The sequence below is a fragment of the Adiantum capillus-veneris genome, chromosome 18, assembly GCF_014529385.1.
Source record: "Adiantum capillus-veneris isolate H3 chromosome 18, ASM1452938v2, whole genome shotgun sequence".
NCBI classification, from domain to species: domain Eukaryota; kingdom Viridiplantae; phylum Streptophyta; class Polypodiopsida; order Polypodiales; family Pteridaceae; genus Adiantum; species Adiantum capillus-veneris.
This window is the reverse complement of record NC_140948.1, coordinates 91,675,544-91,689,883: the sequence shown is the minus strand read 5'-3', so window position 1 is coordinate 91,689,883 and position 14,340 is coordinate 91,675,544. Positions and strand designations below refer to the sequence as shown.

The 14,340-nt window shown below is 46.0% G+C and overlaps 1 protein-coding gene across 1 annotated transcript; it reads left to right on the top strand.

Annotated features, from left to right (window-relative positions):
- Positions 1-10,930: 10,930 nt before the first annotated feature.
- LOC147436016 (uncharacterized) lies at positions 10,931-13,496 on the top strand. Its single transcript, XM_086488916.1, has 4 exons — positions 10,931-11,114; positions 11,403-11,930; positions 12,238-12,493; positions 13,051-13,496. The coding sequence occupies exons 1-4, from the start codon at positions 10,985-10,987 to the stop codon at positions 13,277-13,279; spliced, it is 1,143 nt and encodes a 380-aa protein (XP_086345042.1). The 5' UTR covers positions 10,931-10,984; the 3' UTR covers positions 13,280-13,496.
- The last annotated feature ends 844 nt before the right edge of the window (positions 13,497-14,340 follow it).

The window sequence follows — 14,340 nt, the reverse complement described above, 5'->3', positions numbered from 1 at the left end:
TTCATTTGGTTCCATGTTACGGTTTTCTTTGTCGGTCTTCCCCTTTGTGGTATTGGTTCTAGTCTCCATTGTCTCGATTGAATCTGAATCATCCTCGAGGTCATTCATATACACGGGGTCATCTCCTGTTCCTATGTTTGTTTTGGAACTTGGCTTTGAATTTCCCGTATTTTGCGACCTCTTCCTTCGTGTCTTCTTTTTCTTTGCTTGGATAACTGACGCGGTATCTCTCTCTTCGAGGATATGGCCTGGCCCTTGAAGCATGGACCATGTAATCGCATAAGCGGGTGCGACGGGTGGTATTGGCGATGTCACACTAGCAATTTCGACCAAATTTAGGGGTGTGATTTTAGGCGCATTTGGGTTATAGGGGCATTGGGCAATCAAGTGATCTATGCCACAATGATTACATGTGAGTATTGGCATTGCAGACGTGCTCCCTTGATTCATTTGCATCTGTGCAGCATTCTTTTGCAGCCTAATAGGGCACTCCGCTGCCCGATGTGGTCCACCACACTCGTAGCATTGAAGAGGTGGCCTCCTAGCCTGGGTGTTGATATTTTGACCTCTGGATGCGAGAGCAGCAGCTTGATAAACTGGCTTGACTTGCCCCCAACAATCTTCCATGTAGTATATAGGACACTCTTCCAATGTATCAAGTCCGTAGGCAATACTAGTGTCTATTTCCTCCTCACAGCCATCTGCATAAGCATTAGATGGCTCGCAACCCACTTGGTTCATAGGGGCGACTCTTGGATGCGGGGGCTGCGGTCCTAGCATAGGAGGTGGTAGCGGTGTAGTTTGTACAATATTTTGAGATCTAGGGACCATGTGTTGCGGTAGTTGCTCAACAGGTGGAGCAGGCATCAATATAGGAGCTCGAGGTGCATCCGCCCAGGCTACAGGTGGTCTATTTGCCATCATACGTTTGATCATTAAACAATCCTTAGCTTGGTGAACATACCTACCACATGCGTTGCAAGTTCCATTAAATTTTACTCTAAACGTAGGGCACTCACTAGTGCTATGTGGACCTAAGCAAATGGAACACCATTGTTGCTCCCTTCTTGGATACATGTGACTATTTTGAGGGGGTCGATTATCCTTAAGAGACTCTTGGATTGCCTTGGTGAGGTCTGTCAAGAATGTCTCAAATACCTTTGGCTCATTGGCAATGGGCTTTGCAGTCATGGGTTCATACTCAATGGCTTGTGAGCTAGTGGATCTCGTGTCAGTAGACACCCTCATGCCTGCTATCATCAAGTTGTCCTCTAATTGGATTGCATTGGCAGTGACATCTTCCCAGGTTGTGATACCTCTAATCACTAGTCCATTATAGATTCCTTCATTCCTCAACCCTCGAATGAATCGATCAAGCAGTTGGTTATTGTTGAAGCGCTCATTTACAGGGCAGCGAGAGTTTAAGTGCTTTAGACGACTAATGAAGTCCCTTACTGACTCTCCTTCCTTACGTTCGGCCTTCTGTAGCTGAGATGCTACACCCCAAAGCACACCTTCTCGTATGTACTCCTTTAGAAACAACCTTCGAAGGGTAGGGTAGATTGTTTTCTCGTCCACCCTTAGGGTTCTATACCAATCTCCAGCCTTCCCACTTAATGTCAAGCTTAAGGCATTGCACTTATGTAGTTCGTTGCATTCCCCTAAGGAATCACATACTTGTTCAAACACTTCAATGTGTTTTCTAGCATCTTCGTCCCCATTGAATTTTTGCGTGAGTTTGGCAATTTGTACTGCCTTACTTCTAGGCTCTCTATCAGATGCATGACGCATATTTTCCGCGATAGATCGACCTATGGTTTGAGCAAACGCTGCCAAGTCACCTATGTGAGGAGGCAGGGCCGGTGGAGGTACTCTTGGAATCATATGTGGGAGAGGGACGGGTACCGGTCTTGGCATATGTGTGGATGATGCAGGATATGGAACATAACCGGGCATAGGTCCACTCGGACAAGGGCTAGGGAGCGGCACTCCAGGAGCATAAACAAGTGGTACAATTGGAGGTGTGGGGGCCATGTGTGCATAAGGGGCTAGAGGCACATACGGTCGAGGCCCCATATTAGGTACTACGACACTAGGTAGTGGCACTGCGCTAACCGTAGACGTCATCGGTGCATTCTCTGTTAGGCTTATCCCTGGAGTGAGCACTGTGTTTTCCTTAATAGAGGGTTGAGCCAAGTTAGGGAAGCTAAAGTTGTCGCTCGGAGGCTCAGATTGCATAGAGACCCCAGGTGAAATGACGTAAGATGGGTCCATGGGGCTCATTAGAGGAGTCTCCATTTGTGATAGAGTAGGTTGTTGAGCCTTGCTCGTATCCAGAAATCTCATGGGGCCAGTTGAGAGTATATTTACCCCTTAGTTTTGCCTTTCTGATTGAATAATGCCATGGATAACATTACAAATCATTTTCTGTTGATCTTCGAGGCTCGTGGCACTAGAGGTGGATCGTACAATCTCTATCCATTCTACATGGTAGGCGTGGCCAGAGTGTAGATCCGTCAACACCTCAGTGTGGAGGTCGTATGTCCAATGATCATTAATGAACAATCCTTCTAGAGTCGACGTGTTAACGATTTCTTGTGAGGTAGAAGCAATGTTGCTCCCCGTGGTTTTACTTGTCACCAACGGTACTCTAGAGGGAACTTCTGAAGGAGGCAGCTCAACAGGGCCTTCTTGGTAAGAAGTTGGCAGGATATCCACATGGACACTCTTTGGGGGTGTGGGGGCCACGTGCGATGTGAAAGGAGAGTCCACTTCCCCACCCCCTTCGTGTGCTTCATTTGCATCAGGTTCCGAGCGAGTAGCTCTACCTAATGTTTCCATGAAACGGCTAAACATACTAGTACTAGGCTGTGGAGCTTCAGGAGGTGCATGGCCTTCTCTCTCAGTGTTTTGGGTAGGGTATGCTTCCATGATTTTTGAGTCGGAGGAGGAATCACTAGCGGCTATTTTAGGGTCTTGGGTGGTGCTACCTTGTGTCCCCGCTGAGGGTCTAGAGCCTATCGTGGATGGGTAATGGGTGTCCGTATGAACAGAGGCACCCTCAATATGCTCGTGTTCTAGCACCCGCCCAGAGCGTAAGTGCATGTGCTTTTGATACACTAAGGTGTCAAAAAGCTGCTCTAGGAGGCCTTGTGACTAGTTTTTTGCTAGTTTTTTTTTTGTTTTTTTTGCTAGATTTTTTAGAGCGTGTCGTGGAATGGGCCGTGTGATAGCTCAAAACGAGCGTATTGCTAGGAGGGACGCGCTGTGCTTTACAGCCCACCGTTTGGTTCTATTTTGCTCCAGAAAAGCCCAAAACAGTCTTTTCCTAGCTGGGGAACTAGGCTCCAAATAGCAAGTCTAAGGGTCAAGTGGGAAGAGAAGGGAGGAGAGTGGAGGACTTGTCCCACATGCTCTCATTCCCTCTTGAGGAGGTAGGGTATATATATAAGAGTGAGTCTAGTATATATCATAAGACTGAGGACTGAGGCCTGGGCTTGGGCTTGGGTTTTTATTTTCGAAAAATCTAACCTCCCCCTCACTCACGCTTTTATTTTTTGATTTTTTTTTCGAAAAAGAAATTTTTTTTCTTTTTAATTTTTTTTTTTTGTTACCGCGGCCGCGGCGCCGCGCGCGCGCACACACACACTTAACCTACACCTACCTTATCTACTTACAGCTAATGGAGATACTGCCACACACACTCTAACACTGTTTACACAGTACTACAGTAGCTAACAGATCTACAAAACTAACCTTACAGAACTAACATTCCATAGCTAATACCTTAATTCTAACAGTACATTGCAAAAAAAATGTAACTCCTTCTTTAACAGAAAACAAAAAAGACAGTACAGTGTAACAAAAAACCTTCTCCACACAACCACACACCTTCCTTCTTCACAAATCCTTCTCCACACAACTACACACACTCATTCCCTACCTTTCCTATGATAGAAATTGCACCACAAGAAAGCGGAAAGTGCTTAACCGAGCTTAGTGTAGGGCATTTCCCCGGCAGCAGCGCCAAAAATGTGCGCTCCTTGCCGCACTGTCGAAGCAAAGGACTTGCCGATACACCGTGTGCGAGCCACAAATGGCTCCAAGCACACAACAAGCCTAAACTAGCAAGCTCAAGAGAGCAAAGGGTGTGTCACTCACCGCTCTACGCTCGCCTTCGTAGTGGATTCCTCGCCGCGATGAAGAAGAAGCTGCAGTCGTGCTGCGCTCAACCGCCTCGCCGCCGTCGTGCCGCCGCAACGCTCGATCGCACACACACTCTCACACACTCTCTCTCTCTCACACGCACACACACAAGGAGATGGTGAAGGAGAAGGTGGAGATGGAGCAAGAGCAGCTTCTATTGCACAATGAGAGAATGACTCAATTTTAGGTTTAATTGGCTTTTATGTGAGCTCACCCCATTCACACTTGGGCGCCCATGCTTAGCCAACTAACCCTAGCATGTTCGTGTTAGAGTGCGCCTCTCATCGGCGATCACTCTACCTTTCCCTATTGGACCGACAAGCCCGATGCCTGACTCTACTTAAATAAATAATACGGTTACAGTGTCCGTCGTAGGCGATAGGGTGTCCGTGAGCCACGAGGGTTAACACCAACCTAGGCCAAAAGGAGTAAATATACAAATCACGATGCCCACACGGCCTGCTAGACAAACGGGTGCCTTGCAACATAAGCATCAAAGGGGCCGTAAGTGAGTTCGGTTTGATTCACAAAGGTGGGTTTACTGTCATCATTGTTGCACAAAGACTTTCTTGGTGGACGAGGGGGTCGATACATGCCACACTTGCAATGCATTGTTGCCTATGACTCCACAACTAAGAGCTCAAGAAAAGCTAGGAGCATTGATATGCCGACAAGCCTTGTTGTTTCATGGGTCTAATGCTTATGAATGCCTTGTTACGTTCGTGGTATGCGGACCAAACAATGACGATGAGCGTTTGTTTGATCTGAAGTTCAATGATGGGGAAACCATGCATGGAGTATTGGCATCGGCTCATCGAATTGTACTTTTGTAAAACTGAGCAGTAAACATCTTCCTCTTGTCTTGCTGTTTTGCCCGGGTTTATCTGTATCCCATGTTTGGTTATTTGTACTATTTTTGGACCTCTCAATCACCTACCGTATTTTTTCACCTGAAACTAAGCAGTAAACATCTTCCTCTTGTCTTGTTGTTTTGCTCGGGTTTATCTGTATCCCATGTTTGGTTATTTGTACTATTTTTGGACCTCTCAATCACCTACCATATCTTTTCACCTGAAACTGAGCAGTAAACATCTGCCTCTTGTCTTGCTGTTTTGCCCGGGTTTATATGTATCCCATGTTTGGTTATTTGTACTATTCTTGGACCTCTCTATCACCTACCATCTCTTTTCACCTGAATAAGGCAAGTTTTAAACTTATTATTATGGTGGTAAAGGAGTGGACTATTCTTACTTTGTACAACTTGATAGGCTTTTTGTTTGTCTTCTTTCAATCAACCTTATACCTGTTTTGGGTTTTTCTCAACCTATCGGCACTACTTCTTGTCTTGTGATGGAGAATTTTGACTCATTACCTTCCCTAAAATAATTTTCAATACCTCTGCTTTATACACTTAATTCCATACCTATTTTAATTGACCATGGGCTACCTCTTTATATGGCAGTTCATTCTCAATGCCCTCTTAGGATTGTATTTCTTGTGCAACTATTAGGTGTATAGTTTTTCTCAACTTTGATAGAGATTGCAGTGTCTATATAGTTAGATTTAAGTTGTACAATAATACATTTTTATGTTAATATTAGACTAATTAGGTGAGAACACACACACACACACACACACACACACACACACAGACTATCAACATAGTTTAGTTGTAGAAATGTACGTGATGCAAGTGGAGAAGAGATTTGTCCTTCTAGTATGATTGTCTTATACTCTTGGCAGCATCTTCCTTTCCTCTTTCTACCATCATCATTGTGGATTTTCACTACTACCACTACTAATAGCTTAGGCACAATGGCAATGGCAATGTCAATGTTTTTTTTGAAACTTGTCCAAGGAAAACCAAATGCATGACTAACGCACCAAAACATAAAACACGATAAGGCCTCATAAAACATTGGATGAGTGTGTGTGTGTGTGTGTGTGTGTGTGAGAGAGAGAGAGAGAGAGAGAGAGAGAGAGAGAGAGAGAGAGAGAGAGAGAGGCTTTCAAACCATATGGTGAAATTTGCCATGGCACCAAACAACACAACTTGCAAATACAACTTGAATGACAGCTTGCAAATACAACCACAAAATCTACGCACTTCACAAGCTTTCACATATACCATGGATGTCTACCCAAGGCACACTATTCAAACTATGAAGCAACTTAACTTCATAGCTTAAGCCAAGAGAGAGAAGGGAAAGCCAACACATTGCATGTTAAAGCTGATGAGTATGTGATGCAAGTTCATACAAACAACATTTTCTAAGTTTGCAGCACACTATACAAATAACATATAAACCATGAATGCAAACCACTATACAAATAACATGTCAACCCCGACAACATATCAACCCAAGAAATCAGTAAAACCTAGACTTATTTGATAACCGATAAAGTAAACCCGGTACACATATCAACCCAGGCAATCCATAAACCCAGACTTAATTTAACATGCGAACATGTAAACGTGAATAACTTGTCAACCCAAAAAATTTGTAACACAAAATTGTTTTAACCACCTAGCATAAGCCGAGGAGAGAATGAAAAGTTCACATTCCATGTTAGAGCTGATAAGTATGTATCAGCATGTGAAACAAAATCATACAAACGACATAGTCACTCAAAACAATCTCAAGCAAGGATGCTTGCAGGTGAAGATAAAATCTCTTGCGCCTCATCCTCGTCACTACTAACATCTTGGGCGCCATCCTCACTGTCCCCTTTGCCACTTCCACCGCCGTTATCCTCGTCATCAGTCCCATCATCCTCACCGTCATCACCGCCACCACTTATGTCACTCCCACCACTTATGTCATCACCGCCACCACTTGTGTCACCCCCACCATCCTCATCATCGGCATCCCCATCGCTACCATAATCGGGATCATCATCCCCACTCCCATCCTGGTTAGACTCGTCATCCTCATCTCCATCGTCATCACTCCCTCCGCTACTCCCCCCGCTGCTTTTATCCTTGTCACTACGAACAATCAAGGTCCCCACTTTGATCCGGCGCTGCAATAAAAAAGATTAATTTAAACTCAGACATAGCATAAACCCAGGCACTTACAAAAACACAAACCCGATTAAAATAGTAAAGTTGGCTTCTATGACCATAGAACTTACCCTAGATTCGTAGCCTTCCTCCACGTGACTCTTGATCTCCTTTTTCATTGCCTCTTCCCTTTGATCGATCGTTTTCATGTGGTTGGCCACAAACTGCATGATAAAAGTATCTTTCTTCATGGCCGTTTGAGCCTTGCGCGGAAGAACGTTCCAAGTGAGGGCTGCCCTATTCTTTGCTCTCTCCTCAATCCTCTTGCGATTTACTACAAACTTTCGACTCACATCCTTAAAGCGCTGTTGGGCCCGTACCTGATCTCGTATACTTGACTTGGGCACGTCATTGTTGACACTCCCTCGAGGCCGCCCTCCGAGCCTTTGAGGGATGAAGACATCCAGCCCATATACTTTCTTTAAGTGTTGAATCATCCGTGATCGCTTCTCCATGAGAGTGTTCCGACTCGCACATGGTGGTTTTGCCCGACAAATCTTCACCAACTTACCCCCATTGATAACCTCAACATAAGGCGTCTACATCCAATACAATGCAAAAGGAAAAGCAAGTCAGTGACAGATAAATCCGGGCAATAAAAAATACTAGACAGAGAGAGAGAGTTGCACACCATGCCATGACAGGTAAACCCGGGCAATAAGAATACTAGACAGAGAGAGTTTCCCACCATGCCGTGACAAGTAAACCGGGCAATAAGAATACTAGATAGATAGAGAGAGAGAGAGAGAGAGAGAGAGAGAGAGAGAGAGAGAGAGAGAGAGAGAGAGAGAGAGAGAGAGAGAGAGAGAGAGAGAGAGAGAGAGAGAGTTGCACACCATGCCGTGACAGGTAAACCCGGGCAATAAGAATACTAGAGAGAGAGAGAGAGAGAGAGAGAGAGAGAGAGAGAGAGAGAGAGAGAGAGAGAGAGAGAGAGAGAGAGAGAGAGAGAGAGAGAGAGAGAGAGAGAGAGAGAGAGAGAGAGAGAGAGAGTTGCACACCATGCCGTGACAGATAAACCTAGGGACTTCTTACCACAGTTGTGGAGGTAGTACAGCTTGCCCCTGATTGTTTTGCTCTCTTTACTTGAAGCTTGGGCCGCTTTGAAGAGCCGACAAGGGCAAGAGCCTTATCCGCTGGCCCTTCATCCTCTTTCCACTTCTCCACATGCTTTTTAGCCTTATTCTTCACACCATCCCTCTTTAGAGCAATCTTAACCTCCGGCACCTTCTCCAACTGCCCCTTGCCTATGTGGCCTTTCACCTTGACCTAACCATTTTATCAAAGAAGAGGAAAACCATAAGATAAAAAAAAACAATTCATTGGCTTCTTGCACAACACTTGAGGGGCTTACCTCATCAACAACAAGTTTTCGCTCGACGGGATCACGGACTTCCACCTCTTTCATCCTCTTCAACCTCTTCACATTTTGTTGCTCGGGGACCGCCGTACCTTCTTTCTCTTTCACATCGGCCTTGGCCTTTCTCTTGTTCACCTATGACAATGCACTCAGACATAAACCCGGGTGCAAGGTCCAAAAACACTTGCAAGGCACACTTTCATTGCAATAGTCTGCCTAGGGCCGTTTGTTGCATACCTGTGTCTTGGGTGGTTTGGAGCCTGCTGTGCCACTCAACTTCTTTGCTTGACCACTCTTTTGAACCTTCAAGGGACTTGATCCTTCAAGCACAATTATATCTTACACACATTGACACCCGTGAACACCTTACAGCCGACACAATTTTCAAAAAAATTTCACAATACCCGGGCACTGACTAATAAACCCGGGCACTGACAGATAAACCCGGGCATAGTCCTACGTGTTTAGTTTTTTGGTCCTCCTTTGGAGACTTAGGAGCCTTTGGAGCCCCTGGTCGGGTGCCCGCTGTGCCACTCACCTCCTTTGACTGGCCGCTTTTTTGAGCCTTCAACGCGCCTGATCCTTTAACCAGATTCAAACCCTGCACATCTTAAACACCTAGGAGCACTTAACAGCTAGCGATACTCGGGACTGACAGATAAACCCAGGCATTTCTCCTACCTGTTTTGTTGGTTGGATCTCCTTTGGGGCCTTTGGGGCCAGGGCCTTCTTCAAACTAGCATCTTGGCATGGCTCCGAGGTACATCCGATGACAGAGGAGCATCTTGACCCTGCACAAATCTTACATGTTTTGTTGGTTGGGACCTTTGGGACCTTTGGGGCCTTTTTCAAAATAGAGCCTTGGCCTTGCTCTTGAGGTACATCCGCTGACAAAGGAGCATCTTGGCCCGGTGGCATTGCAATCTTCAAAGGCGTTGCAATCTTTGGAGCCTTCTTTGAAGCAACACCTCTCGAGGTACATCCACCGACAGAGGAGCATCAATCTTCAAAGGCGTTGCCCTCTTCAAACCTTGCACATTTGAACACTTAACAACAGGCACAAATTTCCCTTAAACCACATGGAATCTTTGGGCAATGACAGATAAACCCGGGCATCTACAGGAAGAGTCCTACCTGTTTTGTGCGTTGGATATCCTTGGGCCTTTGGGGCCTTTGGAGCTTTCTTCGAAGTAGCACCTTGGCACGCCTCTCGAGGTACTTTCGTCGACAGAGGAGCATCTTGGCCCTGAGGCGTTGCAATCTTCAAACCCTGCACACGTTGGAACAAGTAAACCCAAACATCCAGAGATAAACCCGGACATTCACAGGTAAACCCGGGAACTATCTTACTTGTTCTGGCTGTTGGGCCTTTAAAGCCCCCTTCTTCCCTTCCTTGGTCACAACAGCCAACAGGCTTGCATGGCTCCGGTTCTACAACCGCCAATGGAGGAACATCGTCATTGTTTGGTCCTTTCCCCGCTTTCTTCTTCCTTTCCCCGGTCACAACAGCAGTCTTGACCGGCGAAGGCTCCGGAACAACATCGGAGCTCCCCCCCCACCTCTTTGACCTCCTCAACCGGCGTTGGCCCCGCCCTCGACTGCATGGGTCTCGTCCCAGGCTGCTTTTTGGCTCCCCCCCCAACCCTTCCAGCAGGCTTCTTTGGCGGAGGTGTAGAGTAGGCGCCCCTCATTCCCTTCCTCCCTCCCTTCTTCGCCTTGCCTGCCATCTTTGCGCAATCCTGGACAGAGCTCCCCCTTGCCCGCGATGCCCTTGAAACCCCCTGGACAGACCTACGCGATGCCCTGAAACACCCCCTCAAACCCCAAAACAGAGATGGCAATGTTGAACGCCCATCTTGCAAGCTGTACTACGAGGTGCAAAGTGAAAGCAACCTGGGCGACATGGCGGGACGACCTGCAGGCTCCCCTCACTCCCCGAGGTGAGGTGAGGTGACACACCCCACTTCAAAATCATGGCGGTGATCCCTTCGGATTTCCCCCCCCCGTCATAATTAATGCCGACGTGGATCGTGTGTCGCCATCTCACCCCCGTCCTGAGGGCACGTCACCCGCCCGACGCCACGTCGTCCTGCCATTCGTCGCCCGGGTTTACGTCCTACCTCGAGCTCAGCCCCGCCACGCGAACGATCCAGATCGTCTCGCCGATCGCGCCCCAGTTCCGCACCATCGATCCCATGAGCGAGCAGCGAGCTTCTTAAATGTGCATGTGTATATAGTCTGAGGGGTGTTGAGGGATTACGATGGCCGCGTGGATAACATAAAAATTGTCACGGAAATACGAATGCCACGATTGATCATTCATTAGAGTCTTGTCAAAAGGAATTGGACGAAGTATGCTAGCCCTACTAGTAGCATCTTCTGTAGTATCATCTTCTGTAGTCCGCTCTGATCTGTCCTGCCCTCAGCACCAGCTGCAATTCGACGAGCTGCCTCGCGGGTTCTCAACGTGTTCTCATCTCTCAGGTATTGAGTCGAGCTAACGGTGCGCACAGACGATGTCATTAATGGCCAATTTTTATGCTCTGCATGTGTCCAGGTTCTGCTTGGTGTATCATTTACAGCTCAATGGTCTGTTTGAAAGGACCTGAATGTGCAAATCACCATAAGGTTTTTTTTAGGTGTATGCTTGTACGCAAAGGCTTGTTCATCCACCCATCCACATCCACACTCGCATACTCACGCGCATCGGCACACAGGCCGCATGTTGGATTCTTCTCTGACGTTTCTGAGCTGTCCTATTCAATGGAGCAGGTCATAAGTTATCGATCAAGCCAGTGAGAATCATAATGTCGTTAGCCGCAGCTGGAACAGCCAGCCAAGCACCTGTGCTGAGCCTCAGCAATGTGCCCGATACTGAAGCCACGGGAGAAGAGACAGCAAATGAGTTGACACCGCACGACATGTGGGCATGGAATGCACAAACCCATTGGAAGCACTGGCATGGACTATGGACCATGTATCAGCCCCTAATTGGACCCGACATCGTGAAGACGTACAAATCTGTAAGGTCCCTATGGCCAGTGGATAAGGAGCGCATCCACCTCTACCATCGTAACCAATGGTATGCTACGACTGGCGAAGGGCCTGACATCAATTGGGAATGTGGACCTTGGGCTATGTATGAAGTTAAACACAGCCTTCCTGATGGCATTTGGCACCCTAACTCCCTCGATCATCGGATTCTTCAGTTTCCACATGGCGACTTGGGTTGGGTACAGCTAGCTTTGAAGCCCAACGACCCCAAAAGTGTGGTCTTCAATGAGCTTCATTTCATGACTCGTAAATAGTCTGCGTTCCCTTCAATAAATCTTTGCATCGACAACATCGTTAAAGTCCTCTTCGGTGTGATAGGAATATAAAAATCTCATGTTGGTTGCATACATTGTCATAATATATGGACTCATATTGATGCATCTATTTATCTAAGAATATTTAGGCATGTTTGTGTGAACCAGTGCATTATATGCATTGCAATGTACTCCGTGACATGTGCATATGTTGTCAGTGGGAAGCATTCATTGATGACAGAAAACTTGTTTACGTCCTTGCGATCATCAAATTTTGCTGTTCGATTTGTGGTTTACAGCTTCTGGGGATGCTAGAATGCCAGTCATCATGGGCTATGATTTTGAGGGCAAGCTTGGAGTGGCTCTACAGCTTGAAGAGACCAGAGATAACGACAAACGACCTCCGGGATCTTGGAAGGGAACACTATGGAAGCACCATACAGACCCTGTTGTAGCAACAAGAGATGCGCCTGAAGGGACGTTTGTCGGGCCTGAAATGAGCATTAGCACTACCCTAACACAAACCACTCGTGAAGCGAAGTGGAGGGGTTTCAGGTAATGGAATGTAGTAAGCAGTTGTCAAGTTTGTGAATATTCAGTTTACAAGAAAAGTTGGGCAGAGCTATGAGAACTTTACTTTAGATCAAGAATTTTCCAACGGGATTGTAGCCTAGTGGTCAGATGTTTGTGTGGGTGCACAAGGACCCAGGTTCGATTCCTAGTGGCACCTTCAAATTCTAAAAGAAGAAAGCCAAAAGTGGGGTAAATTACATTGCAGACATGAGTGACAGCACATTGATGAAGCATGCACATTCATGCATGCATGTTTTACAAGAAAAACTGGGCACAGTTATAAGGGCTTTACTTTAGCTCATGAATTAGCCAAGGATCTTTAGCCTAGAGGTCGGGTGCTTGTGGTGGTGCCTAAGGACCGAGGCTCGATTCCTAGCGGTGCCACCTTAAAATTCTAACGTAGTACCTTTTTATAGAAAGGAAAGAGCTGAAAGTGGGGTAAATTACATGGCAGACATGAATGTCAACACATTGATGGAGCTTTGCTATGTTCAAGACCCTTTGCTAAATCTACCATATTAATTTGCTTTTGTGCTCAGGGGAGGTCTTAGCGACGAAGAAGCTGCTCTGTACACTTTAATTCATCTGCCCAACCAAGTTACAGCTTGTGTACCCAAGGAACCTCTCATTGGGAAGGCCCATGCATATTACGTGACGTGGGTAGTGAATGAGAACCAAGTTCGCATTCTCTCAGCGAGATACTTTGCTGATGGGCGGCTTCAGTATGTCAAATCGGGGACCTACAACAAAGTAAGCGGCTCTGAGTAATTTGCTTGCTCTGGAATTGGAATGCCTTGTCTGTACATAATCTTAGCTGGGGCAACACATGCATATTGGACAAAGTATGTATGTCTCTAGCGCATAACAATGTTCAGAGCTAATTGTGTCATTATGTTGTATAGTGGTCATTGATTTGATTGAATGGTGTGTATAAAATGAAATGCTTGGATGGTGTTTATCAAATGACTTCTGTTTGGCATGAAAAGGGTGTTGCTCTCTTTGGCCAGCCATATATTTGGATAATTCTTGAGGTTTTGAACAGTAGCTATTTCAAAGCTAGCTATTCATTGCCGCTGTTCATCACAGAACGCTACTTTGCTTATGGCAAAAGTAACTTGTGCAGTTCTTTTTTAGTCCACAAGATCATATTTTCTTGGATATCTTGTAGAGGTGTGTCGGGAGGTGTGTCATAGGCTTCTCTCTCCAAGGAATGATTGTGTGGAAAAAGTCACATAAGTAATCTCTCTCTCTCTCTCTCTCTCTCTCTCTTTCTTATCGTTAAGTGATTGCATTCTTCACAAAAAGGAAAAATTAATGTCTTTTTATTGATGTGAATGAAGTACTAATATGACCATTTTACATAATTTTCAAATCTGGAAATGGACCCCCCCCCCCCCCCCCCCCCCAACCCTCCCTCTCTTTTCTTCTCACAGCATTAAACTGTAACCCCTATTTTAAACTTGCATTTCTATTCATATTTTTAATACTAAGTTGAGCCACTTAAATAAGTGGATAGTTATTATTTTATGTATTGTGTTGTGCTTATGTCACAAGTAAAAACAACACAGATAATTATGCTCAAACAGAAGGTCTATTTCTGTTGAGAAGAAAACAAGTAATATTTTGTAAAGCTTGAGTGAACTAGTTAAGTAAGCATGCAACATATCTATATTACTTATAATGGGGGGAGGGATTCCGACCCCCCCTCCCTTCCATGCATCAGAAGCTCCTTTAAGCAATGGGTGTGGCCGCAGCTTCGGGAGCACGATGACGCGCACGCGTGCGCGCCCGCTCGCACACACACAGGGAGAGAGGCAAGTGAAGTCTGC